This window comes from Nipponia nippon, unplaced genomic scaffold (genome assembly GCF_047370975.1).
Source record: "Nipponia nippon isolate SJK-2023a ecotype South Korea unplaced genomic scaffold, ASM4737097v1 scaffold_92, whole genome shotgun sequence".
Classification (NCBI taxonomy): Eukaryota; Metazoa; Chordata; class Aves; order Pelecaniformes; family Threskiornithidae; genus Nipponia; species Nipponia nippon.
Window position 1 is genome coordinate 64877 of NW_028262416.1, and position 25513 is coordinate 90389.

Here is a 25513-nt window from a genome sequence, read left to right on the forward strand (position 1 = left end):
AGGACAATTCTCAGGGGGGATGTGGGGCACTGTAGAAAACCTCAAACCTCTCAAACTGCCTTCTGCTATCCCAGTTCCTTGGCACTGGCAGTGCAGACGCTGACAGGCCCTTCTGTGTTAGGTGTGGCTTCATCTGACAAAGCTGAAGACCAGGACTGGCCCCTGCCCCCACCATTCCCATGACCCCACTGCTGCAGAGCAGGACTGACTCCTCAGCAACCAGCGGGCAAGGGCCCTGCTCCTAATGGCATATTCTGCTAACACCAACCAGAGCTCCAGCCACAGAGCTGAAGGAAGGTCTCCTGGAAAATGAAAAGGGGGTGTGTGCAGCATGAGCAGAGTCTATGGGAAAAGGCTTTGATTTTGCTCAGAGAAGTCTCTGCTAACATACTGTGTTTTCTTCCTTGAATAGTCCACATGCCAAAGTGAAAAAATGTCCAACAGCAGCTCCATCACCCAGTTCCTCCTCCTGGCATTCGCAGACACGCAGGAGATGCAGCTCCTGACCTTCTGGCTCTTCCTGGCCATCTACCTGGCTGCCCTCCTGGGCAACGGCCTCATCATCACTGTGGTAGCCTGCGACCACTGCCTCCACACCCCCATGTACTTCTTCCTCCTCAACCTCTCCCTCCTTGACCTGGGCTCCATCTCCACCACTCTCCCCAAGTCCATGGCCAATGCCCTGTGGGACACCAGGGCCATTTCCTACCAAGGATGTGCTGCCCAGATCTTTATGCTCGCCTTCTTGATTGCAGCGGAGTTTTCTCTCCTCGCTGTCATGGCCTATGATCGCTACGTGGCCATCTGCAAACCTCTGCACTACGGGACCCTGCTGGGCAGCAGAGCTTGTGTCCACATGGCAGCAGCTGCCTGGGGCACTGGGTTTCTCAATGCTCTCCTGCACACTGCCAATACATTTTCACTACCCCTCTGCCAAGGCAATGTCCTGGACCAGTTCTTCTGTGAAATTCCCCAGATCCTCAAGCTCTCCTGCTCAGATGCCGACCTCAGGGAAGTGGGGCTTATTGCGGTTAGTGCCTGTTTACTCTTTGGGTGTTTTGTTTTCCTTGTGGTGTCCTATGTGCAGATCTTCAGGGCCGTGCTGAGGATCCCCTCTGAGCAGGGTCAGCACAAAGCCTTTTCCACGTGCCTCCCTCACCTGGCCGTGGTCTCCTTGTTTGTTAGCACTGGTATATTTGCCTACCTGAAGCCCCCTGCCACCTCCTCCCCATTCCTGGATGTGGTGGTGGCAGTTCTGTACTCTGTGGTGCCTCCAGCAGTGAACCCGCTCATCTACAGCATGAGGAACCAGGAGCTCAGGGATGCCCTATGGAAACTGGCCCAAGGGATGCTGTTTCAGCAACAATAACCTGCCTCCCATTCTCTGCACATTTCTCAGAGTTTCTCTTAGGCCACGAGTCTGCTGTTTCCTCTTATGATAATCCTGATTATAGATAATTTGCTGGGTTCATACTTCTTCTCTTGAGGCTTGATCTTATTGTCTCTGACTCTTGCAGAGCACTGTATGATATGTGGCATGCCCAATAGCATCTCTTCAATAAAACAGAATCTCCCAGGTCCAGTGCCTGAAGGCTGGGTTCTTCCTCCAAAGCTGCTGCCAAGAAAATGTCCAAGGAATTAGTGTTTTAAGGAGTCTGTTCTCATTCTCTTCTCAATATTTTGGGAGTTAATCTCATGGTCACATTGGGTTCCACTGGGCCAAGCGCTCTGGATTTAAAAGCTCTCTTCTTGGTGTCCACGGGCAGGGGAGATGGCCCATGAGCTCCCATTCTCTCCTCAGGTTTCTTCATGTATGAAAGGACTGATGGCAAATATGAGACTCTTGGGAAATGAATTTGGAGGGGTGAGGAGAGGAGAGGATGGGGACTCACCACGTGCCCTGGGGTTGGAATGAATGGAGGCTCAGAAGGTGAAACACCCTCAGTGGTGAAGTCCCCCAAAAGGAAATCTTATCATCTTATCCATGAACAAGGACTCTGCAGTGCCATGGGAGTCAGTGGGGACTCAGAAGCCAGAGGGAGGGGAGACTGGAGAGATTCGGGAGCTGCCTGAAGAGGCCCAGGGCCAGGACTGCCATGCTGTTGTGAGGAGTGGGGCTGGTGGAGGCAGAGGAGGTGACAAATTCAGTCAGGTATGGGCACCACCTACAATATGAATTCAGGAGAGCCAGAGAGTGCCTAGCCTGTTTCCTCATGGCCTTGGGGCCAGCACCAGCCTTGGGGTTGACTGGGAGCCTGAATGCCCCTCTTTGCCCCCCAGCAGCTGCTGTCCGCTTCAGAGGGACTGGGGCTGTGGGGTGAGTACCCAGAGCTCTGCAGCACCCTGCGGTGGGCACTGCCATGGGGCCAGCCCAGACTGGGCTGCTCTGCTGGGCAGGGCTGGAGGAGGGGGCTGGGTAGCTGGGGATTGCTGGGGAGGGGCTGGGCTGGGCTGGGAAGTGCCCGGGAGAGGAAAGCAGCAGTGGAGAGCTAAGCTGTGTGAGTGTGCAGGGTGGGGGCAGCCAGCAGGGTGCTGCCAGTGCAGAGTCAGGCATCATGGTGAAGGAAGCAAGGCACCGAAGGTGCAGAAGAGAGGGGCCAGGTCTGTGCCATGTTCCCTGGACACCCCAGGGAAGCTGCCCTGGGAAAACTGTCCCAGAACAGTGCCACACACTGGCCATTTCCATCTCTGGTCGTACATCCCATCCTTGAGAAAGGACTTTTGCTGCATGGTCACCTCTGTCCTCCTCTGGGGCTCAGTTGTACCAAACTCCACCACCAATTTTAAGAAAAAGGGAAGCAGTTTCATGCTGACACTTATTACACACAAGCCCCAGAGGTCTTGCCACAGCTGGTCTCTCAGCCAAGCCAGTTCTCAGACAGATCTAGCTTGAACAGGTGCTCATGGCCTTGTCACAAGAAATATTGACTATCTCCATTGAGTGAGATCCCTCAACTGGAGTGGGTCCTTCCTTCAGTGTTTGACTCGAGGGATTTCTCAAAAACTCAGCACTCTCAGCCTCTCCTTGTCCATAATGTGCTCCAGGTCCCAGCCACCCTTCTGGCCTCTGCAGGACTTGCTCCAGTCTGTCAGGGTCTTCTGCTGGGAAGACCCATGCTGGATGCAGCAGTTCTGATGTGGTGCTTCTGTAGTGGGTTAGCCTTGGCCAGCAGCCAGACACCCACCCAGCTGCTCAGTCCCTCCCCTGCCTCAGCAGGACAAAGGGAGAAAATAAGATGGAATAACTCATGGGTCAAGAAAAAGTAAAGGAGATCAGTTACCGATTACCATCATGGGCAAAGACCCGTTGACTTAGGGAAGATCAAATTCATTTGTTGCCAATTATAAAAAGATTTGGATTGTGAGAAACAATGAGAAAAATATTAAAGACCATTCCCCTCACACTTTCGCCCAGGCTCACATTACTCCATTGTTCCCAGTTCTTCTACCTACCTCAACACCGCGAGAAGTAGGGGGGGTGGTGAAGAGGTGGTTAACAGTCACTACAGAGCATCTCTCCCACTCCTTCCTCCTCACACTTCTCCCCTGCTCCAGCTTCCATCCTCTCCATGGGATCCCACTGTATTTGCAGTCAAGGCTGTGTTGTTTCTTTCTTTCTCTCTTACTTTTCTCCTTTATACTCACAGAATCATGGAAATGTTGAGATTGGAAAGGACCTCTGGAGATCCTGTAGTTCAACCCTCCAACTGAGGCAGCGTCAGTTAGAGCAGGTTGCTGAGCACCTTGTCTAGCTGGGTTGAGAATATCTCCATGGATGGAGACTCCACAGCCTCTCTGGGCATCCTGTTCCAGTGGTTGACCACCCCCACAGTCAAAAAGTGCTTTCTTGGGTTCAGATGGCATTTCATGTGTTTTTAGCTGTGTCCATCGCCCCTTGTCTTGTCACTGGGAACTACTGAGAAGAGTTTGGCTCCCTGGTCTTCATGCCCTCCCTTCAGGTATTTATATGCATGAATAAGATCCCTCCGAGCCTTTTCTTCTCCAGACTGAACGGTCCCACATCTCTCAGTATTTCTTTCTATGAAAGATGCTGCAGTCCCTTAAAACAGCTTTATGGCCCTTTGCTGGACTTGCTTTTGTGGGTCAACAACTTTATTGTAGTGAGGAGCCCAGCACTGGACACAGCACTCCAGATGGGGCCTCCCCAGTGCTGAGTGGAGGGGAAGGGTCACCTCCCTCCATCTGCCAGCCATGCTTTTCCTAATGCAGCCCAGGAGGCTGTTGGCCTTTGCCATGGGGGTGCATTGCTGGCTTATACTCAGCTGCTTCTCCTCTGGGATGCCAAGATCCTTCTCTGCAGAGCTGCTTTCTGTCCAGTCAGCCCTCAGCATGATGTCCACAGTGTGGCTGGATCACAGGCTGCCCTCCCCCAGGGACTTTCTCAGCAGCACCTTGTCCTTCTTGCAGATCAGCTCCACCTCTGGCACAGGCCCCACGGTGCTGCAGGGTCACCTGGGACAGGAAAGCCCTCTCCTGCCAGGGCTGCACAGCCCAAGCCTCTTTCTCTCTGCCCTTGGGGACTGCAGCTTTTGCTCTCGGTGTGGGAACCTCATCCATCATTATGGCACCACCTGCCACCCACTCCAGCGTGCCTCTGCTGGGAAGCCAAGCCTTTCCACACACGGGGTCCCATCTCTGGGCACCAGGTTTCCATGTGACAAGTCTGCCCTTGGCCCTGGTGCCACATCTGAGGTGCTGCAGCCCAAACGAGCACCAAAGCCCACAGCCTGGGGCACAGAGAGCGGGAGCCCCGTGTGCCATCACAGAGCTGTGACATCAGTGGAATAAGAGCTGAGGTGGGGAAGGACAGCTCCCATGGCTTTTGCGGTGGATGGAGATTCAATGTCTTGAGGAGATACCAACAGGGAAGATGAGAAGTGGGGCATAATCCCAATGGATGTGATCAACAAAATAACAGCTATGTCTCCAACAACCAGCAAAAAGGAAACACAAGCTCTCTTGGGCATTGTGGGTTTTTGGAGAATGCATATTCCTAATGACAGTCTGGTTTTAAGCCTTCTCTATGAAGTGACCTGGAAGAAGAACGATTTCAAATGGGGCCCTGAGCAACAACAAGCCTTTGAACAAACTGAACAGGAGGTAATTCATGCAGTAGCCCTTGGGCCAGTCTGGGCAGGACAAGGTGTAAAAACTGTGCTCTACAGCACAGCCAGGGAGAACAGCCCTTCCTGGAGCCTCAGGCAGAAAACACCGGGGGAGACTCGAGTTTGACCCTTAGGGTTTTGGAGTCAGGGATACAGAGGATCCGAGGCCCACTATACTCCAACTGAAAAAGAGATACTGGCAGCATATGAAGGGGTTTGAGCTGCTCCAGAAGTGGTTGGTACTGAAGCACAGTTCCTCCTGGCACCGCGATTGCCAGTGCTGGGCTGGATGTTCAAAGACAGTGTCCCTTCTAGACAGCATGCAACTGATGCTACATGGAGTAAGTGGGTCACACTCATCACACAACGGGCTCGAACAGGAAACCCCAGTCGCCCAGGAATCTTGGAAGTGATCATGGACTGGCCAGAAGGCAAAGATCTTGGAATATCACCAGAGGAGGAGGTGCCGTGTGCTGAGGAGGCCCCACTGTATAATAAACTGCCAGAAAATGAGAAGCAATATGCCCTGTTCACTGATGGGTCCTGTCATCTTGTGGGGAAACATTGGAGGTGGAAAGCTCCTGTATGGAGTCCTATACAAGAAGTCGCAGAAACTGCTGAAAGAGAAGGTGAATCGAGTCAGTTTGCAGAGGTGAAAGCCATCCAGCTGGCTTTAGATATTGCTGACCGAGAAAAGTGGTCAATGCTCCATCTCTGTACTGACTCATGGATGGTGGCAAATGCCCTGTGCGGGTGGTTGCAGCAATGGAAGCAGAGCAACTGGCAGCACAGAGGCAAACCCATCTGGGCTGCCACATCGTGGCAAGATATTGCTGCCCGGGTAGAGGACCTGGCTGTAAAAGTACGTCACGTAGATGCTCACGTACCCAAGAGTCGGGCCACTGAAGAACCTCAAAACAATCAGCTGCTAAGGCTGATCAGGCTGCTAAGACTGAAGTGGCTCAGGTGGGTCTGGACTGGCAACTTAAGGGTGAATTATTTCTAGCTCAGTGGGCCCATGACACCTGAGGCCACCAAGGAAGAGATGCAACACATAGATGGGCTCGTGATTGAGGGGTGGACCTGACCATGGACACTATTGCACTGGTTATCCATGAATGCAAAACATGCTCTGCAATCAAGCGAGCCAAGCTTTCAAGCCTCTCTGGGATGGAGGACGATGGTTGAAATATCAATATGGGGAGGCCTGGCAGATTGATGATATCACACTCCCACAAACCCGCCAAGGCAAGCGCCATGTGCTTACAATGGTGGAAGCAACCACCGGATGGCTGGAAACATGTGCTGTGCCCCATGCCACTGCCCCGAACACTATCCTGGGCCTTGAAAAGCAAGTCCTATGGCGACATGGCACCCCAGAAAGAATTGAGTCAGACAATGGGGCTCATTTCTGAAATAACCTCATAGACCCCTGGGCCAAAGGCATGGCACTGAGTGGGTGTATCACACCCCCTATCACGCACCAGCCTCTGGGAAAATCGAATGATACAATGCACTGTTAAAGACTATACTGAGAGCAACGGGTGATGGGACAGTCAAACACTGGGACACACATTTAGCAAAGACCTGGTTAGTCAACACTAGGGCATCTGCCAATCCAGCTGGCCCTGCCCAACCAAAACTTCTACGTAATGTAAAAGGGAATAAAGTCCATGTAGTGCACATAAAAAATATGCTGGGGCAGACAGTCTGGGTTACTCCCACCTTGGGCAAAGGCAAACCCACTCGTGGGATTGCTTTTGCTCAAGGACGTGGGTGCACTTGGTGGGTGATGTGGAAGGATGGGGAATTCTGATGTGTACCTCATGGGGATTTGATTTTGGGTGAAAATAGCCAATGATGAACTGAATCGTATGATGTTAATTGCTAAATGACAGTGTATGTCATCACTTCTATGGTGCCTATATGCCATATCAATGGTATTACAGTAAGAATCACCCAGATTAATAAAGAATGAACTTTGATGAAACCAAGCGAAGTGCAGCAGTGATGGAACCAGAACTGACTTCAGCATGCAACGATCCAAGATGACACACCATCTCTACTGCCCTGAAAGACTGTTATGACAGGTAAAGCCCAAAGTCATGGACTCAATGAACCCAACGGACATTTTAGAGGCATGGCCCATAGACCAAGGGAATGATGTCTGTGTGTATATATTAAAAGACAGGAAAAGTGGTGGCAATTAATTGAAATGTATTGGAAAGTATGGGACCTGGGCACGACGTAGATGGTATAGAATAAGGGGTGGATGCTGTCCTGGTTTCAGCTGGGACAGAGTTCATTTTCTTCCTAGTAGCTGGTATAGTGCTGTGGTTTGGATTTAGCATGAGAATAACGTGACAGCACACTGGTGTTTTAGTTGTTGCTAAGTAGTGTTGGACTCCATGATCCGTGTGGGTCCCTTCCAAGTCAGGACATTCTATGATTCTGTGATTCTAGTGCTTATATTAAGACAAGGACTTTTCAGCTTCCCATACTCTGCCAGCCAGGAGGTGCACAAGTAGCTGGGAGGGAGCACAGCCAGGACAGCTGACCCAAGCTAGCCAAAGGGCTATTCCATACCATATGATGTCATGTTCAGTATATAAACTGGAGGGAGTTGGCCAGGGGGCAGTGATGGCTGCTCGGAGACTGGCTGGGCATTGGTCAGTGACTGGTAGGCCGTTGCATCACTTGATTTTCCTGGGTTTTGTTCCCCTCTCTCTCTCTTGTTGTCTTCCTTTTCATTACAGATTTTTTTTTTAAGTTAATTTTATTTTATTTCCATTATTAAACCGTTCTTATCCCAACTCACAAGTTTTTTTACCTTTGCTCTTCAGATTCTCTCCCTCATCCCACCAGCTAGGGGGAGGGTGAGCGAACGGCTGTGTGGTGCTTGGTTGCCGACTGGGGTTAAACCACGACAATCCTGCTGTGTTCCTCTTCCATTAAATGCCAGGGACATTGCAGTCTCCAGTGAGACCCAGGCTTCTACATCCAGGGACTTCATTTGGATGCTTAGAAAAGACTAGGCCAACTTCCCCACCCTGACTGTGGGTTTCTCAACTCCCACCACGGTGTCACCTTTACTGGCCCCTCCTCTGGCCCTCGCTCACAAGGGCTCACCCAACTTGTCACTTGCCCCACAGAGGAGCTCCATACGTGCAGTTAATTTCTTCACTCTGAGAGAGCCCCACTCCTGATCCTTCCAGCCTATCTCTCCTGAAAAGCCTGTACCCATCCATTGCAACACCCCAAGCCGTGTGACTTGTCCCATCATGCCTTGGCAGTTACTCCATCGATGTCAAAAAGCACAGGCTCCAGCTCGGCCTGGCTGTGCCCCTGGCTGAGGGCATCAGTGCACATTTGGGCTGTAGCTCCTCAGCTGTGGCTCCAGGCAAAACTCTGACTTGTCTTATGGAAACCTGGTACCCAGCGTCCGAGAAGCCTTGTTTGCAAAGGCTTTGCTTCAGAGCAGAGACGTTCCAGAGTGGACATCAGATGGAAACATAAAGCTGCAATTGGCTGCCACAATAGTGAGCAAACCCTGCTATCCCCAAGGCCAGAGGAAAATGGGGCTGGGAAGTGCAGCCCTGGAAAGAAAGAGGTTTATTTCAGTGGTGCCTCTGCTGCCTCTTAGGGCCTTTGGTGGACGTGAAGGTGATCTCCGTGAATGACAAGGTGCTGCTGTCAGGCCAATGTGAAACCTCTTGGTCCGTTCCTTGATTGTATCATCAAGGGGGTGAGTAAAGGCTGGTGGAGAGATAAAACAGCAGTCTGAGAACATAGGCACACAAGTGGAGACCCCAGTGTGATGTGCCTTGTGTTCCTGGCCTGCCTTACATCTACTGGGTAGAGAAGGGACGGACCTTGCCACACTGCAGTGGTGGCAAACAGTTTCTTGCACAAAGGCACCGAACCTGTCTGCAATGCTGTCTGGGGTGTCCGACACACACTTGTTCTGAATGGGGATGGCTTCCCTGTGCTGTACCTGCCAGCCACACGTAGGTACGGGTGAGAGCCTTGGCATCTCACAGAACACTACAGACATCTATTTGGACATGAAATCGAGTAACAGTCCGCAGTTTGATCAGGCAATGTGAGGATGAAAACCATCATTACAGGCCATGGAGATCTAGTCAACCCAGCTGATGGAAAAGACAGAGCAAAGCTTAGTTCTCCCTATGATAGATGACCTCATTTGCTCAGATGGCAGCATAGGCTGCCAAGAAAGTAGTAAACAGGGACAAGTGCAGTTGCCTTGCACGTGCCTTGGACAACCTCTGGCACCTCAGATGTCAGCAGGTATTTCATCTGAACAGCCGACTCCTGACCTACATCTTCACCAGTGACCACAGGAGCTGAGGCAAGGAGCTCACATGCAGGTGCCTATTTAATGCCCACCTGAACTGAGGCAAGAGGAATCCCACCTCCTGTGGGTTTGCGGCAGGCATAGGAATGAGCTGAGTCCCCTTCCAGTGCTTAGCAATAGAAACACAGGATGAGATGCCTCCACTGAGTCTCAGTCTCCAGCTGAATCCTATCCCTCATCAGGATTAAAGAAGATCCCTGCCTGTCATTGTCTGGGTGTCCTACTTCATGGTAAGACAAAAGGGTGATTTTTAGACCTAACTCCATCTCTGATAGGAGAAATGACAGTGCTGGAAAGAAGTGTCTCTCCCCAGTTGAAGGAGGGAACATGAGTGATTCCTTCAGCCTGTTTCACAGCAGGTTCCCCTGGAGCCCCAGGGACACCTGGAGGGAGCCCCGAGGGGCAGAGAAAGCGCTGCCTTGGGCTGGGCCTCTGCTGCTGAGCTGGGCTGGGCTCCTGGGATGGAGGGAGCTGCTGGCAAGTGGGCAGCCCTGCAGAGAGACAGCTCTGCCCAGGAGCAGCTCCTCTGCAAAGCGCAGCAGGGCTGAGGGCACTGCCTGCAGGCACCGAGGGGAGAGGAGTGAGGCAGAGAGAGGTTAAAAGCAGTCTGGGGTGGAAGGAAGAGCTGAGCTTGTTCACAGAGAAATCTTCACAGCATTTGACACAGTAAGTCTCTGGCAGCAGGGAAATTCAGATCGTGGAGGGGTCTTCCAGAGCTGGTACATCCCATGACTGACAGGACCTATCAGGATGTCTTTCTTGGCTTCTCTGGGGTGGAGAAGGAGGACGTGCTCCAGAGCAGGGCTTCCCTGCCGCACCATCTGAAGGAAAGGTCATGATGGCTGCCTTCTCCTGGGGATGGCTGCAAGGGCGTGAAGCTGGGTGTGCACCCAGACGTGCCCAGGGCCATCCTTCAGAGCAGGGTCCCTGCACCCCAGGGGGCTGTGTGCCAGGGCAAGGGACTCTGCCACCTGCCAGGGTCAGCACTCAGCCTGCCCGGGGAGCTGCCCACAACGCTGCAGGGAGAAGCTGTGTGTGCAAGGAGTGACCCTTGGCAGGGTAAGACCGGGTCCCTCTGTTGAGAGGGTACTGCATGGGTCAGGGCTGCCTGCAGCTCCATATTACTCCCAGGGAATTTCCAAGGGGACTTTTCAAGAGGAAGGTCAAGATGAGGATTACCTAAAAGGGAAGGAATCTGTGCTTTCCGTTTTCCACTCTTAGTTGGCTGGGTGGGCAGTGGGAGATGGGAATTTATTCCTCTGCTCTGGAGAAGGCACTGAGACCCTGCTTCTCACTGGGACTTGTCTGAGCTTCTCCTGAGCCCCTGCACATGCAGAGATGCCCCTGGGCAGTGCCCTGCTGCCAGGAGATGTCTGCAGGGCAGAGCTGAGCACACAGTGGGGGGGATGGGGTCTGTGAGCACGGACAGGGAGGAGACTTGGGGACAGAGAACCAGCTCCTGGCAGGGACAGCTCCAGGCAGCAGAGACATGGGCAGGGAGGGAGAGGGAGCTGCTCCCATAAACACCATGGCAGTGGGGATTCAGGCACCTCCCTGCCATCCCTTGCAGCACAGACACCTTCAGGGAGCACCCTCCTGGTCTCCTCTCCCACCCAGCACAGCCTTTGCCCCCAGGGTCATGGGGTTTCAGGCTGCCTTCTTCTTGGCAGCCCAACCCACAGTGAGGAGAAATCCGAGTGCCTGTCTGTCTGTCCCTGTCCTTCCTCCCATGGCAGGAGCATTGGGACATTTCTCTCTTTCCCCTCCTGGCCTTGCTGCCTTTGTCCCCACCTTACCTGGGGGCTCTGGGCACTGCAGTGTGTGGGGCTGGCAATGAGCTGACCCTCACCTAAGGACTCCCTGTCTTCCGGACTTCTGACTCTTTCCCTGGGGGTGCTGCTGGGATGCAGGCTGTCCTCCAGAAGGGCACAGCTCTCCCATAGGCTCTCTGTGTCCCATGGAGAAGACAACTTAGTGCTAAGGCCATGGCAATGTGGCTCATCATCTGTGTGGGCAGCTGCAATGAGCCCTGTGTGTCCGTGGCTGGGAGGGGAGAGCTGAGATCCTGCTCAGGTACGATGAGATGGTGGGGAGGGGTTTGGAGATCTGCACTTGGGAACTGGATTCCTCCGCTCTCAGAAGTTTCCAGTTTCTTCTCAGGGGAACATCTGGTGATCATCCTCCAGCTCAAAGAGCTGCAAGGAAAAGGCAGCTGAGACCAGGGCTGATGGACGGACCAGCTCTCCACACCCTGCACTAAGGGACAGTCCCTTTGCCTGTCAACACCCACAACATGTCACTTGGAGTACAGCAGAAGTGCCAAGGATTTCTGCTTTACAAGCACTTCTCAGTTGTGGTGTGGCAACTAGAACGAGATAAAAAAAACAAAATCCCTTCGGCTCTGCTCTGCAGTGGGGTGAAATGGGAGCAACAATGCTGAAAGCTCATTGATACCCAAAGTGGATTTAATCTGAGATCACCCCATGTTGCTATTACCTATTGCTGTAGGACAGGACTGACACCTCCAGAGCCCACAGCAGAGCCCCCTGCTCCACATGGCACCCTCAGCCAGCCCCAACCAGAGCTCATGAAAGGGACTTGCCAAAGGTCTCCCTGAAAGGTGCAAGGCAGTCTGGGGTGTTTCCATGAGAACTGCAATAGGCTTTGCTCAGAGAACTCTACCCTAACTTCTCACTGCCTTTACCTCCTTGGGCAGGTCCCCATGCAGAGAGGCAGATGTCCAACAGCAGTTCCATCATTGAGTTCCTTCTCCTGGCATTTGCAGACATGCGGGAGCTGCATCTCTTGCACTTCTGGCTCTTCGTGGCCATCTACCTGGCTGCCCTCCTGGGCAACGGCCTCATCATCACCGCCGTAGCCTGTGACTACCGCCTCCACACCCCCATGTACTTCTTCCTCCTCAACCTCTCCCTCATCAACCTGGCCTCCATCTCCACTACTCTCCCCAAGTCCATGGCCAATGCCCTGTGGGACACCAGGGCCATTTCCTATGCAGGATGTGCTGCCCAGCTCTTTCTATTTGTCTTTTTCATATCAGCAGAGTATTGTCTTCTCACTGTCATGGCCTACGACCTCTACGTGGCCATCTGCAAACCCCTGCAGTACGGGACCCTCCTGGGCAGCAGAGCTTGTGTCCACATGGCAGCAGCTGCCTGGGGCAGTGGTTTCTTCTATGCTCTTCTGCACACTGCCAATACATTTTCCTTACCCCTCTGCCGAGGCAATACCCTGGAGCAGTTCTTCTGTGAACTTCCCCAGATCCTCAAGCTCTCCTGCTCAGATGCCTACCTCAGGGAATTTAAACTTCTTGTGTTTAGTACTTTTGTCTTTTTGGAGTGTTTTGTTTTCATTGTGGCGTCCTATGTGCAGATCCTCAGGGCCGTGCTGAGGATCCCCTCTGAGCAGGGACGCCACAAAGCCTTTTCCACGTGCCTCCCTCACCTGGCCATGGTCTCCCTGTTTCTGAGCACTGCCACATTTGCCTACCTGAAGCCCCCTCCACCTCCTCCCCATCCCTGAATCGAGTGGTTGCTGCCCTGTACTCGGTGGTGCCTCCAGCAGTGAACCCCCTCATCTACAGCAGGAGGAACCAGGAGCTCAAGGAAGCAGTGTGGAAACTGATGACTGGATGTTCTCCAGGAGCTACAGAGTGTCCATCTTCTTCAACAGATGACTCATAATGTAACTCATAACAGGCCCAGCCTTTCTTGATTAATTTTTGTTGTCATTATTGTTGTTGGGTAAGTTTTTCCTTTTCTTGCTTTTTTAACTTGTGATAATGTTGTCCACAAAGAAATGCGGACACCCCACTTCTACTTCATTATCTTCCTCACTAGTGTGACCCACCGACTGTGTAAATAAGGAGCTATACTCCTTCTCTAATTAAACAAAATAAATGTACTTGCATTGATTTGTCTGTCTGAGACCCAAGCAACTAAAACTGAACCAAATATTCATCCTCATAGGTGAAGAAAGGGCAATGGGGCTGTCATGGTTTAACCCCAGCCAGCAACTGTGAACCACACAGCCGCTCGCTCACTCCCCCAAGGTGGGATGGGGGAGAGAATCAGAAGAGTAAAAGGGACAAAACTCGTGGGTTAAGATAAGGACGGTTTAATAGGGAATGCAAAAGCCACGCGCACAAGCAAAGCAAAGCAAGGAATTCATTCACTACTTCCTATCGGCAGGCAGGTGTTCAGCCATCCCCACGAAAGCAGGGCTCCATCATGCGTAACGGTTACTAGGGAAGACAAATGCCATCACGCCAAACGTCCCCCCCTTCCTTCTTCTTCCCCCAGCTTTATATACTGAGCATGATGTCATATGGTATGGAATAGCCCTTTGGCCAGTCTGGGTCAGCCCCCCTGGCTGTGCCCCCTCCCAGCTTCTTGTGCACCTGGCAGAGCATGGGAAGCTGAAAAGTCCTTGACTGGTGTAAACTCTGCTCAGCAAGAATGAAAACATCAGTGTGTTATCAACATTATTCTCATCCTAAATCCAAAACACAGCACTATACCAGCTACTAAGAAGAAAATTTACTCTATCCCAGCTGAAACCAGGACAGGGGCCATGATGGAGTCCCCCATACCTACGGAATGGGGAACGTTCCCAGCCCTTAGGCAAATCTCTTCCCTCTCTCTCTCATGACCTGCATAGTCTTTGTTCTTGAGAAAACCCTCATCATCATGCACGTGGTGGCAAACTAGCATCTGCACACCCCCATGGCTTCTTCTTGGGCCATTTGTCTTCCCTGGAGATCTTCTACAGACCCACCACCTGCCCCAGCTGATGGCCAGCTGCATGACTGGGGACAGCACCATCTCTGCTCATCACGGTGTTAGTATTGTTTCCTGCACCTTTTGCATGTACCGAGTGTTTACTACCCGTGATCACACCCTACGATCAGTACTGGGCTGTGTGCCACGCCCTGCTCTCTACAAGACTCATGAACCGGCAGGTCTGTCTCCAGAGGGCAGCTGCCCCTTCGCTAGGGGCATTTCTGTCATCTACAGTCATAATTTCAGTCGTGTCCCAGATACAGTTGTGTGGCCCCAGTGGAGTGGGCCACTTCTTCTGTGATTTCACCCCATTGTGGAGCTCTCACGCAATGACACTGCGACACTCGTGCTCTTTGCTGTCATAACCTGCTTTTTAGATCCCATCCTCCTCTTCCTGTTCACATGGTCATCCTGTGTGCATCGGAGATGCCTCCCTGGGGCAGCTCTCCCATCCAGCATGGGCAGGCAGAAAGCCTTCTCCACCTGCTCCTCCCACCTCACTAGTGCCACTCTTTTCTATGACACCCTCATCCTTGGGGGTGTGATGCCCAGAACAGCCCTCCTGAGACAGTTTGACAAAACCCTTTTTGCTACACCATCCTCACATCCCTGTTCAATCCCTTCATCTACCGCCTGTGGACTAGAAAGGTTGGGGGACACTGAGAAAAATGCTCAGGGAAGCTGTGAGCTGCGCAGAGACCCCACTGGAGCTGTGGGCCTGCAGGAAGAAATCACTTCTGGCTCTCTTCTGAGCTAGGCCAGAGGACCTGGACTGGCGTGTGCTGTGTCCTGGGCACTCCGCTGGAAGGGTGGGATACGAAGAAGGCTTCTGGTGTGGGAAGGAGCAGAGAGGTGCTGGTGGAGCTGGCTGGTGTCATCATGAGACCTCTCTCAAACATCTTGGAAGGGGCAGAGAGATCAGGGAGGCTGCAAGGTCCTCAGAAAAGGCAAATATCAAACCCATCCTCAAGAAGGGCAAGAAGGAGGATTGGGAGTGTTACAGGTTGGTCAGCTTCACCTCCGTCCCTGGGAAGGTGGCAGGGCAAATGCTCTTGCAGCTATCTCCATCACTTGAAGGACAAGAAAAGGATTGCTGAACCCATGTGGGAGGGGAAAGAAGGGCATGCTGTGTACCTGGACTTCTGCAACTCTTTGGATGTGGTTTCCCGTGGTCTCCCTAGAGCGGATTGTTGACATCTGGACTGAAGAAGTGGATGCTGCGGTGGGTGGGAAGTTGGCTGGACGATCAGGAACAAATCTGTCAGTGGTACAAAGTCCTCCGAGGAGCCAGATACTAGCAGCATCCCTCAGGGATCAGCAAAATTTCTTAAAAAATCATGAAAAGCTGGAAATGAAGACTTTTTCAGCTATTACCTAGATTTCTTTTTCTGAACTCCTTCCAGTTTGGACTGGGACCAGTCCCAGTACAAACTGGAACCCTTTAACCCCTCTCAGTACAGACTGACCGCCCTCCAAGCAGAAACTGCATCCATTTAACCACTCCCAGTACAGACTGGGCCCTGTCACATTATAAACTGGATCCTGTTAACCCCTCATAGTACAGAATGGACCCCATCCGAGTCCAAACTGGTTCCTTTAACCCCTCCCAGTACAGACTGGGCCCTGTCACGTTATAAACTGCATCCCCTGACCCCCTCCCAGTACAGACTGGGCCCCGTCCCAGTACAAACCTGATCCCTTTACCTCTCCCAGTACAGACTGGGCCCCCTCCCAATACAAACTGGATCCTTCAAACACCTCCCAGTACAGAATGGGGCCTCTCCCAGTGCAAACTGGACACATTTAATACCTGCCAGTACAGACTGGGCCCTGTTCCACTACAAACTGGTTCCTTTTAACCCCTCCCAGCACAGACTTTGCCCTGTCCCAGTATAAACTGGAGCCCTTGGTCCCCTTCCCAGCACAGACTGGGCCTCATCCCAGTACAAACTGGATCCCTTTCACATTGCCCAGCTCAGACTGGGCCCTGTCCCAGGACAAACTGCATCCTTTTATCCTTTTCCATTACAGACTGGGCACGTCCTAGTACAAAATGGATCCCATGATCCCTTCCCAGTACAGGCTGTGTCCCGTCACAGTCCAGCCTGGATCCCTTTAACTCCTGCCAGTACAGCCTGGGCCCCATCCCAGTACAAACTGGATCCCCTGGCCCCATCCCAGTAGAGACTGGGCCCTGTCCCCGTACAAACTGGATCTCTTTAACCTTATAGAGTGGGTCTCATCCTTGTACAGACCCCTAACTGCCCCCCAGATCCCTAAGGGCCCCCATGGACCCCTAAGTGCAACCTTGGCACCCCTAAATGCGTCCATTGTCCATACCCCTCCCTCCCTTCCCTCCACTATGCCATGCCCCATGTGTCCTCTGGCCCCAGTTGCAGCCCCGCTTCTTGACCTTCACCTTGCTGTGGGCCAGCCTCACCTCCCCCAGTGCCTTCAGCCCTTGGCTGAGACTCCCCCTCACCTCATCCAGCCTTCCTTGGAGGGAAGACTCTGCCCAGGCCTTCACCTGAGCTTGGGTGGGCTCAAGGCTTGTCCTCCTCAGGTGGTGCTGGGTGGCCATTAGATCTTTAGAAGGTCTCAAGCTCAACCTTGGGTGTTGACTGAGAAGACAACCACTCCAGTGGAGACATCAGAAATCCTGCAAAAGCTTCAAGGTCAAATCCAAGAGGAAGAAGAGAGGTTGTAGGTGCTGGAGATCATCTAGTCAAAGCCCACCTTAGAGTGGAGACCACCCCTGGAGATACCCAACGCACAAGTGGTGTCCCTCAGGGGTCCATGCTGGGACCAGTACTGTTGAATATCTTTATCAAGGACATGAATAGTGCAACTGAGTGCAAGTTTTGAAATGCCACCAAGCTGAGTGGGGCAGGTGACACTCCCGAGGGTCAGGGTGCCATCCAGAGGGACCTGGACAAGCTTGAGAAGGAGGCCCATGTGAACCTCGTGAGGTTCAACAAGGCCAAGTGCAAGGTCGTGCACCTGGGTCAGGGCAACCCCTGGTGTCAATACAGGCTGGGGGATGAAGGGATGGAGAGCAGCCCTGAGGAGAAGGACTTGGGGACACTGGTAGATGAAAAGCTGGACATGAGCGGGCAATGTGCTCTCACAGCCCAGAAAGCCAACTGTATCCTGGGCTGCATGAAAAGAAGCGTGGCCAGCAGGTCGAGGGAGGGCATTCTGCCCCTCTACTCTGCTCTGGTGAGACCCTACATGGAGTACTGCATCCAGCTCTGGAGTCCTCAGTACAGGAAGGACATGGACCTGTTGGACCAGGTCCAGAAGAGGGGCACAAAAATGATCCGAGGGATGGAATACCTCTGCTGTGAGGAAAGGCTGAAAGAGCTGGGGGTGTTCAGCCTGGAGAAGAGAAGGCTGCTGTAGGAGGGTAGATTTAGATTGAACACAAGGAAAAATTTTTCCCAATGAGGGGAGTGAAACACTGGAACGGGTTTCCCAGAGAGGTGGTAGATGCGGCATCCTTGGAAACATTCAAGGACAGGCTAGATGGGGCTCTGAGCAACCTGATCTAGTTGTAGAAGTCCCTGCCCATTGCAGGGGGGTTTAACTAGATGACCACTAAAGGTCCCTTTGCACCCAAACCATTCTATGATTCTTTGATTCTATGATTCTATGAATGCTATGACCAGGATTAGAGGGGATCCTGCCTCCAGCCAGGTGGTTGAAAGGGACAACCGGGTTTACTGGACTGTATGGATTTGATGGCCTGGAACAGGAGACCCGCAGGATGATAAGGCTCTAATGCACACCGGTACACAGTGTACCCAAATGCCATCAAGCTATAAAGGGGCAGAACCCATCTGGATTTCTGGAGAGACAGGGGGATGAACATGGGACTGTAGGAAAAGAGTGCAGGTGCCTATTTGTAACAGACGCCATGACTGAAGCAAGAGGAATCCCACCTCCTGGGGGTTTGTGGCAGGCAGGGGAGGGAGCTGAGGTCCCTTCCAGCCCCAGCACTACAAATCCAGCATGAGATGCCTCCATTGACTCAGCTGATTGCCTTCCCTCAGCATGGCTGAAGGAGATGCCTCCCTGGCAGTGTCCAGGTGTCCTGCCTCATGATGGGCCAAGGAGAAGGGGGATTCTCAGACCTAACTGTGTCTGGGAGAGGAGAAAGGGCACTGCTGCAAAGAAACGTCTCTGCAGAGGTGAGAGAGGCAACATCGGTGATTCCTTCAGTCTCTTCCCAAGCAGGTTCCTGGAGAGCCCCAGGGACACCTGGAGGGAGCGCCGAGTGGGGTGGGGGGCAGAGAAAGTGACGTCTTGGGCAGGTGCCCTCCTCCAGGGCTGAGACAGGCTCCTCGGGTGGAGGGAGCTCCTGGGAAGCAGGCAGCAGTGCAGAGAGACAGCTCTGCCAAGGAGCAACTCCTCTGCCAAGCGCAGCAGGGCTCTGGGCAAAGGAGTAGGGCAGAGCGAGATTAAAGGCAGGCTGGAGTGGGAGGAGAGAGGAGAGCTGCAAGGGAAGAAACCTTTCCAGCCCTTGACACGGTAAGTCTCTTGGTGCAGGGCAATGCAGCTGCCGCTGCGGGAAGGGTCCCCAAAAGCGTTCATAGCCTCCAGGGTCTGTCAGGAGGCCTCCCAGCCCAGGGGCTCATGTTAGACAAGGGGGAAGGGGTGAAGGCAGGGTGTGCAGCCAGAGCTGCCCAGGGCATTTCAGAGGGGGCTTTTGCAGAGGAAGAGCAAGGCAGGGGATACCTTACAGCTAAAGAGCTTTCCTGAGGCCGTGCTTCCAGTTTCCTGCTGTTTCAGGAAAAGGGGAAAAGGTGCTGCTGCGTTTGGCGAGGGAGCCTGAGAGTCCTGAGCTGCCACGCTGAGAGATCAGTAGGTCTGGTAGGAGCCAAGGCAACTGCTTCCATCCACTCCTTTACCTCCAGAGAGCACCAGCATCACCTTTGCTGGCCTCAGCAGGGTTTCTCTGACCTGCTCCTTACTGCCTGCAAGCGGGGAGTACCACCAGAGAGTGCCTGGAACCGGGAGGTTTCTTCAGGTCAGAGCTGAGCAGACAGGAGTGGGTGATGGGGTCTGTGATCCCTGACAGGGAAAAACTGGAGGGCAGAGAAACAGTTCCCGGCAGGGATAGCTCCAGGCAGCAGAGACATGGGCAGACAGGTATAGGAAACTCCAACCCCAAATGGCATGGGAGGGAGAATTTGGGAAGCTCCCTGTCATGCCCTCCAATGCAGACACCTTCCTCTGCGCAAGACCCCTGCTCTCGTCTCCCACCCAGCACAGCCTCTGCCCTCAAGGCTGTGTGGTCCAGGGCAGGAGTTGCCTCCTCTGCAGCCAGAGCTCTGGCACAGCAGAGGGGCATCTCTCCTGACACGTGGCCGCTTCCCTCTGCAGAGCAAAGGGGCTGAGAGCGACTGCCCTGGGCTTTTGCTGACTGGGAGGTGCTGTGCTCTGCTGGGAGAGGAGAAGGCTTTCCTGAGTGCCCGGCCGCCTCTCCTCTCCTTGCTTCCCTTAGGAGGAGAGTCACAGAGTTCTTCTTTGTTCCTCCACCTGCTTGTGCTGCTCTTCTTCCTGCTCGTGGGGTCCCTGGCAGTAACGGTGGTGGTGTGGGGCAAGGGGTGGGGGTGGGGAGTGCCTGCTCTGGCCCTGACCTGGAGGGCGCTGCCCTGGAGGTGTTTCCATGGGACCAAGGTGCCCAAGCCCTCTCTTCATTTTCCAGGCTCCAGACACTGCACTCAGTGCTTGGGCAATGAGGCACTGCTTCCCTTAGCAGACAGCACCGTAAGACACCTGATTATGCTGGGCAGGGAGTCCTGCGGGGCTGTGAGCATCCTTCCAGAAGGGCACAGCTCTCTTGTAGGACCTAGGAGATGTCTGAGAGCACCCGATCTGCCCATGCCAATCAGCATCCTTGCCCTGTCCTCTTCCTCATACTCCGCAGAGCTGCGCTGGAAAGGAGAGGTGTTTTGAACTCTGCACCTGGAACAGGACCCCTCTGCTCCCAGGACACTCCAGCATCTTTTGCAGAGCAACCTCTGGGTGCAGTCGTCCTGCAGCTGAGAGCGGTGCAAGCCCAGAGCAGCTGGGCACCAGGCTGATGGACAGAGCAGCCCTCCTGCATGGGAGCACTGACGGAGGTTTGCACTGAGAGCAATGGGGAATGTGACCCCTTCCAAGACCATTTCCCAAGTGGGATGGGGGTGTCTGCATACTAAAACACAGTGTACCGAGACACAATTGCTGCACCTCATCTCCCACCTTCCTCTGGGGAAGAAAGCGTCCTTCTGGGCTTTTTGCCCTCCGCTCTAGTGCAGCACAGGGAACTCCTCCCCAGGAAGCCTCCCTCCAAACACCCTGGGCTGTTGCTGCCTCCATGGGTCCTTGCTGGAAAGCAGGGCTGACCCTTCCGGAGCCCCTGGGGAGAGGGCACGGCTCTGCACAGCACACTCAGCCAGCACAAACCTGAGCTGAAGCCTCGGAGCTGCATAACAACCCGCCCCCCCCGAGGGAAGAAAAGCACGCTTAGGTATTGCACAATGAATGAATGAAATTTTTCTCAGAGAAACTTCTCTGAATTTTCCTCTTTTCTCTCCTTTGGCAGTTTCCATGCCCAGAAGCAGCAGATGTCCAATGGCAGCTCCACGAACGAGTTCCTCCTCCTGGCATTCACAGACACGCAGGAGCTGCAGCTCTTGCACTTCTGGCTCTTCCTGGCCATCTACCTGGCTGCCCTCCTGGGCAACGGCCTCATCATCACTGCCATAGCTTGGGACCACCGCCTCCACACCCCCATGTACTTCTTCCTCCTCAACCTCTCCCTCCTCGACCTGGGCTCCATCTCCACCACTCTCCCCAAGTCCATGGCCAATGCCCTGTGGGACACCAGGGCCATTTCCTACCAAGGGTGTCCTGGTTTCAGCTGGGATAGAGTTAGTTTTCTTCTTAGTAGCTGGTAGAGCGCTGTGTTTTGGATTTAGGATGAGAATAATGTTGATAACGCACTGATGTTTTGGTTCTTGCTGAGCAGAGTTTACACTAGTCAAGGACTTTTCAGCTTCTTGTGCTCTGCCAGGTGCACAAGAAGCTGGGAGGGAGCATAGCTAGGACAGCTGACCCAGACCGGCCAAAGGGCTATTCCATACCATATGACGTCATGCTCAGTATATAAGCTGGGGGAAGAAGAAGGAAGGGGGGGACATTGGGTGTGATGGCGTTTGTCTTCCCAAGTAACCGTTACGCGTGATGGAGCCCTGCTTTCCTGGGGATGGCTGAACACCTGCCTGCCGACGGGAAGTAGTGAATGAATTCCTTGCTTTGCTTTGCTTGTGCGCGCGGCTTTTGCTTTACCCATTAAACTGTCTTTATCTCAGCCCATGAGTTTTCTCACTTTTACTCTTCTGATTCTCTCCCCATCCCACCGGTGGGAGTGAGTGAGCGGCTGTGTGGTGCCTAGTTGCTGGCTGGGGTTAAACCACGACAGTCCTTTTTGGCGCCCAACGTGGGGCTCGAAGGGTTCGAGATAACGACAGATTTAATTGGAATGTGCTAGATCGAAGTTATAGCAGGTATTGCTGTTTAGGTATTAATCGGCAGGCTTCTGTACTTGCCATGGGGCTTGCTTGCCTTACTGTATATTAGAGTCTAGTGCTCGTTAGTGGCTGCTTTTTGCTTTTGCTGCTTGCTGAACTGCTTATCATCTTACTCTGCTGTGCCTGGGAACATTTTGATAACAGCAATAGCCATGCGCCTGGGCTGGCAGATGGCCAGGGCATCGCTGCTGTTTCTGTGCTGCTGTACTGGACAGGCTGGAACTCCAGTGTGAACTCGAGTCGAAGGGACTGTGACCTGTGGATGAGTCCATGTGGGAGCAGGACACCCCGAAGCGTCTGTGGACGTGGATAAGCCCATGCCAGAGCAGGTATGTCTCGAAGCATCTGTGGCCATGGTTATGTCTGTGCCGCAGCAGATATACCTCTTGAAGGGATTGTGGCCCAAGGATAAGTCCACGCTGGAGAAGGTACACCTCGAAGCATCTGTGGCTGTGGATAAGTCCATGCTGCAGCAGGTACACCTTGAGGCATCAGTGGCTGTGCATGAGGTCATGCTGGAGCACCTCAAAGCGTGTGGCCATGGGTAAGGCCATGGTGGAACAAGCTTACTTCTGAAGAGACTGTGGCTGCGGGTAAGGCCACGGTGGAGCAAGTTTACTTCTGAAGAGACTGTGGCTGCGGGCAAGGCCACGCTGGAGCAGGTATATCTCTGAAAGCATTGTGGCCCATGGAGAAGGCCATGTGGGAACAGGTGCACCTCTAAGTGACTGTGGCTGTGGATAAATCCATGCCGCAGCAGGTATACCCCTGGAGAGACTGTGGCTCATAGACAAGGCTCCGCTTGGAGCAGGTAAACACCTAAGGGACTGCAGTCTGTGGATAAGTCCAAGCCGGAGCAGGGGCAAGGGAAGGAGTCCATTGCAGTGTTAAGCCCAATGGTCTGGTCCAAAGGGGCCAGGGGTGGAGATTGTAATGGAAATACCTTTAAATTGTTGTAACCTGGGATTTGAGTTGCATGTTATGGGAATTACTATAGCAAGAACCCCTTACTGCTAGCCAGGCTAGGAGCAAGGGGAGGAGTTCCTTGCAATATTAATCCTGGCCCAAAGGGGCCAGGGGTGGAGATTGTAATGGAAATACCTTTAAATTGTTGTAACCCATGATCTGAGTTGCATGTTATAGGAATTACCATACCAGGAACCACCTGAACCAATGGAGAAAAAGCCTTACAAGAAGCAGTGCAAGTGCAGCAGTGACCCAACCTGAGCTGGCTTTGGTGCCCAATAACTCCACGTAACACACCACCTCTCCTGTCCTGAGTGACCACCATCACAGATGGAGCCCAAAGTCTCGGACTAAATGAACTCAATGGACATTATGTGGACATTTGTGGATGTTTATGGACATTTTACAGACATTTTACAGGGGTGGTCCATAAAATAAGTGGGGTGGTGGTTAATGAGGATGTATTGGATAATGTGGGACCTGAGCATGATGTAAATGGTATGGAATAAGGGGTGGATACTGTCCTGGTTTCAGCTGGGATAGAGTTAGTTTTCTTCTTAGTAGCTGGTAGAGCGCTGTGTTTTGGATTTAGGATGAGAATAATGTTGATAACGCACTGATGTTTTGGTTCTTGCTGAGCAGAGTTTACACTAGTCAAGGACTTTTCAGCTTCTTGTGCTCTGCCAGGTGCACAAGAAGCTGGGAGGGAGCATAGCTAGGACAGCTGACCCAGACCGGCCAAAGGGCTATTCCATACCATATGACGTCATGCTCAGTATATAAGCTGGGGGAAGAAGAAGGAAGGGGGGGACATTGGGTGTGATGGCGTTTGTCTTCCCAAGTAACCGTTACGCGTGATGGAGCCCTGCTTTCCTGGGGATGGCTGAACACCTGCCTGCCGACGGGAAGTAGTGAATGAATTCCTTGCTTTGCTTTGCTTGTGCGCGCGGCTTTTGCTTTACCCATTAAACTGTCTTTATCTCAGCCCATGAGTTTTCTCACTTTTACTCTTCTGATTCTCTCCCCATCCCACCGGGGGGGAGTGAGTGAGCGGCTGTGTGGTGCCTAGTTGCTGGCTGGGGTTAAACCACGACAGCTGCCCAGCTCTTTTTCTTTCTCTTCTTCATTGGAGGAGAATATTGTATTCTCACTGTCATGGCCTATGACCGCTACGTGGCCATCTGTAAACCCCTGCACTACAGGACCCTCCTGGGCAGCAGAGCTTGTGTCCACATGGCAGCAGCTGCCTGGGGCAGTGGGTTTCTCAATGCTGTCTTGCACACTGCCAATACATTCTCACTGCCCCTCTGCCAAGGCAATGCTGTGGACCAATTCTTCTGTGAAATCCCCCAGATCCTCAAGCTCTCCTGCTCAGATGCCTACCTCAGGGAAGTGGGGCTTATTCTGGTTAGTGTCTGTTTAACATTTGGGTGTTTTGTTTTCCTTGTGGTGTCCTATGTGCAGATCTTCAGGGCTGTGCTGAGGATCCCCTCTGAGCAAGGGCGCCGCAAATCCTTTTCCACGTGCCTCCCTCACCTAGTCGTGGTTTCCCTTTTCCTCAGCACTGTAATGTTTGCCTACTTGAAGCCCCCCTCCATCTCCTCCTCATCCCTGGATCTGGTGGTGGCAGTGCTGTACAGTGTGGTGCCTCTAGCAGCAAACCCTATCATCTACAGCATGAGGAACAAGGAGATCAAGGAGGCCCTGCGGAAACTGTTTGAACATATACTTCTGCAGCATCAATAAGGTGTCCATCATTCTCAGGAAAACCTCGGATGCTCTTTTGATCTTCTCTGTCCTGTTTTCTCTTTGTTTATTATACTTCATACAGGACTTCCACATAAATAATATTATCCATATGCCTGCCAGTGTTTTCCGACCTAAAAGACATCATGTGCCTATGGAGCCAGCCTCCCTGGGCAGGTAAACACAATAAAGAATCCAGCAGCAAATTATTTGCCTCTCCTCCCATCTCTTACATCTCCTCTGGAGCTGCGGGTGCAGCCCTAGCACACAGGAGGGGTCAAGGAGCCACGAGCCCAGCTGCCACATGGAGAAGCAGGCACTTGTGGACCTCAGGGCTGCCCCTTGCTGCCTCAGTGGACAGATCCTTTCTGCCACCTTCACACCACGGCTGCTGCTTCTCTGGAGCCATGGCCATGGACAACATCAGGACCTGCTCTTTTCAGAGTAGCACTGCCAGCTCAGGGCCCTGTGCAGAGCACGGGGTGGGAACCAAGACAGGCTGGCCAGGCCAGCCTGGACATGCCCACCTGGGGAAAGGGATGTCCAGGGAGAAGAGCAAGTGAGCATTTCTGTGCCTGCAGGGAGGAATCCATGAGAAAGAGAAACCAGGACTCTTGTGCTGGCCTGGGGAGAGGGGCTGGCACTGAGCTGGCAGAGGCAGTCTGTGGTGGGGAGCTCCAGGACCCCAGACCAGGAGTTCTTCGGCTTCACTAACCTCCGTTTCCTCATGCCATGGTGAGCCTCCAGCCCTGGGGCTGATGGGGAGGCTGACCCTTCTCTGCCCCCCAGCAGCTGCTGTGCCCTTCAGAGGGGCTGGGGCTGTGGGGTGGGTGCCCAGAGCTCTGCAGCACCCTGCGGTGGGCACTGCCATGGGACCAGCCCAGGCTGGGCTGCTCTGCTGGGCTGGACTGGGGGGAGGGC

At 53.2% G+C, this 25513-nt stretch overlaps 2 protein-coding genes and 1 pseudogene across 2 annotated transcripts; all 3 read left to right on the plus strand.

Annotated features, from left to right (window-relative positions):
• The first annotated feature begins 433 nt into the window (after nucleotides 1-433).
• Nucleotides 434-1369, plus strand: LOC148050021 (olfactory receptor 14A16-like). Its single transcript, XM_087745547.1, has one exon. The coding sequence runs from the start codon at nucleotides 434-436 to the stop codon at nucleotides 1367-1369; it is 936 nt and encodes a 311-aa protein (XP_087601673.1).
• A 10868-nt stretch (nucleotides 1370-12237) lies between these two features.
• Nucleotides 12238-13202, plus strand: LOC148050022 (olfactory receptor 14C36-like; annotated as a pseudogene).
• Nucleotides 13203-23995: 10793 nt separating this feature from the next.
• LOC148050023 (olfactory receptor 14C36-like) lies at nucleotides 23996-24592 on the plus strand. The gene has a single exon (XM_087745546.1). It carries the CDS (start codon nucleotides 24002-24004, stop codon nucleotides 24590-24592), a length of 591 nt encoding a protein of 196 aa, XP_087601672.1. The 5' UTR covers nucleotides 23996-24001.
• The last annotated feature ends 921 nt before the right edge of the window (nucleotides 24593-25513 follow it).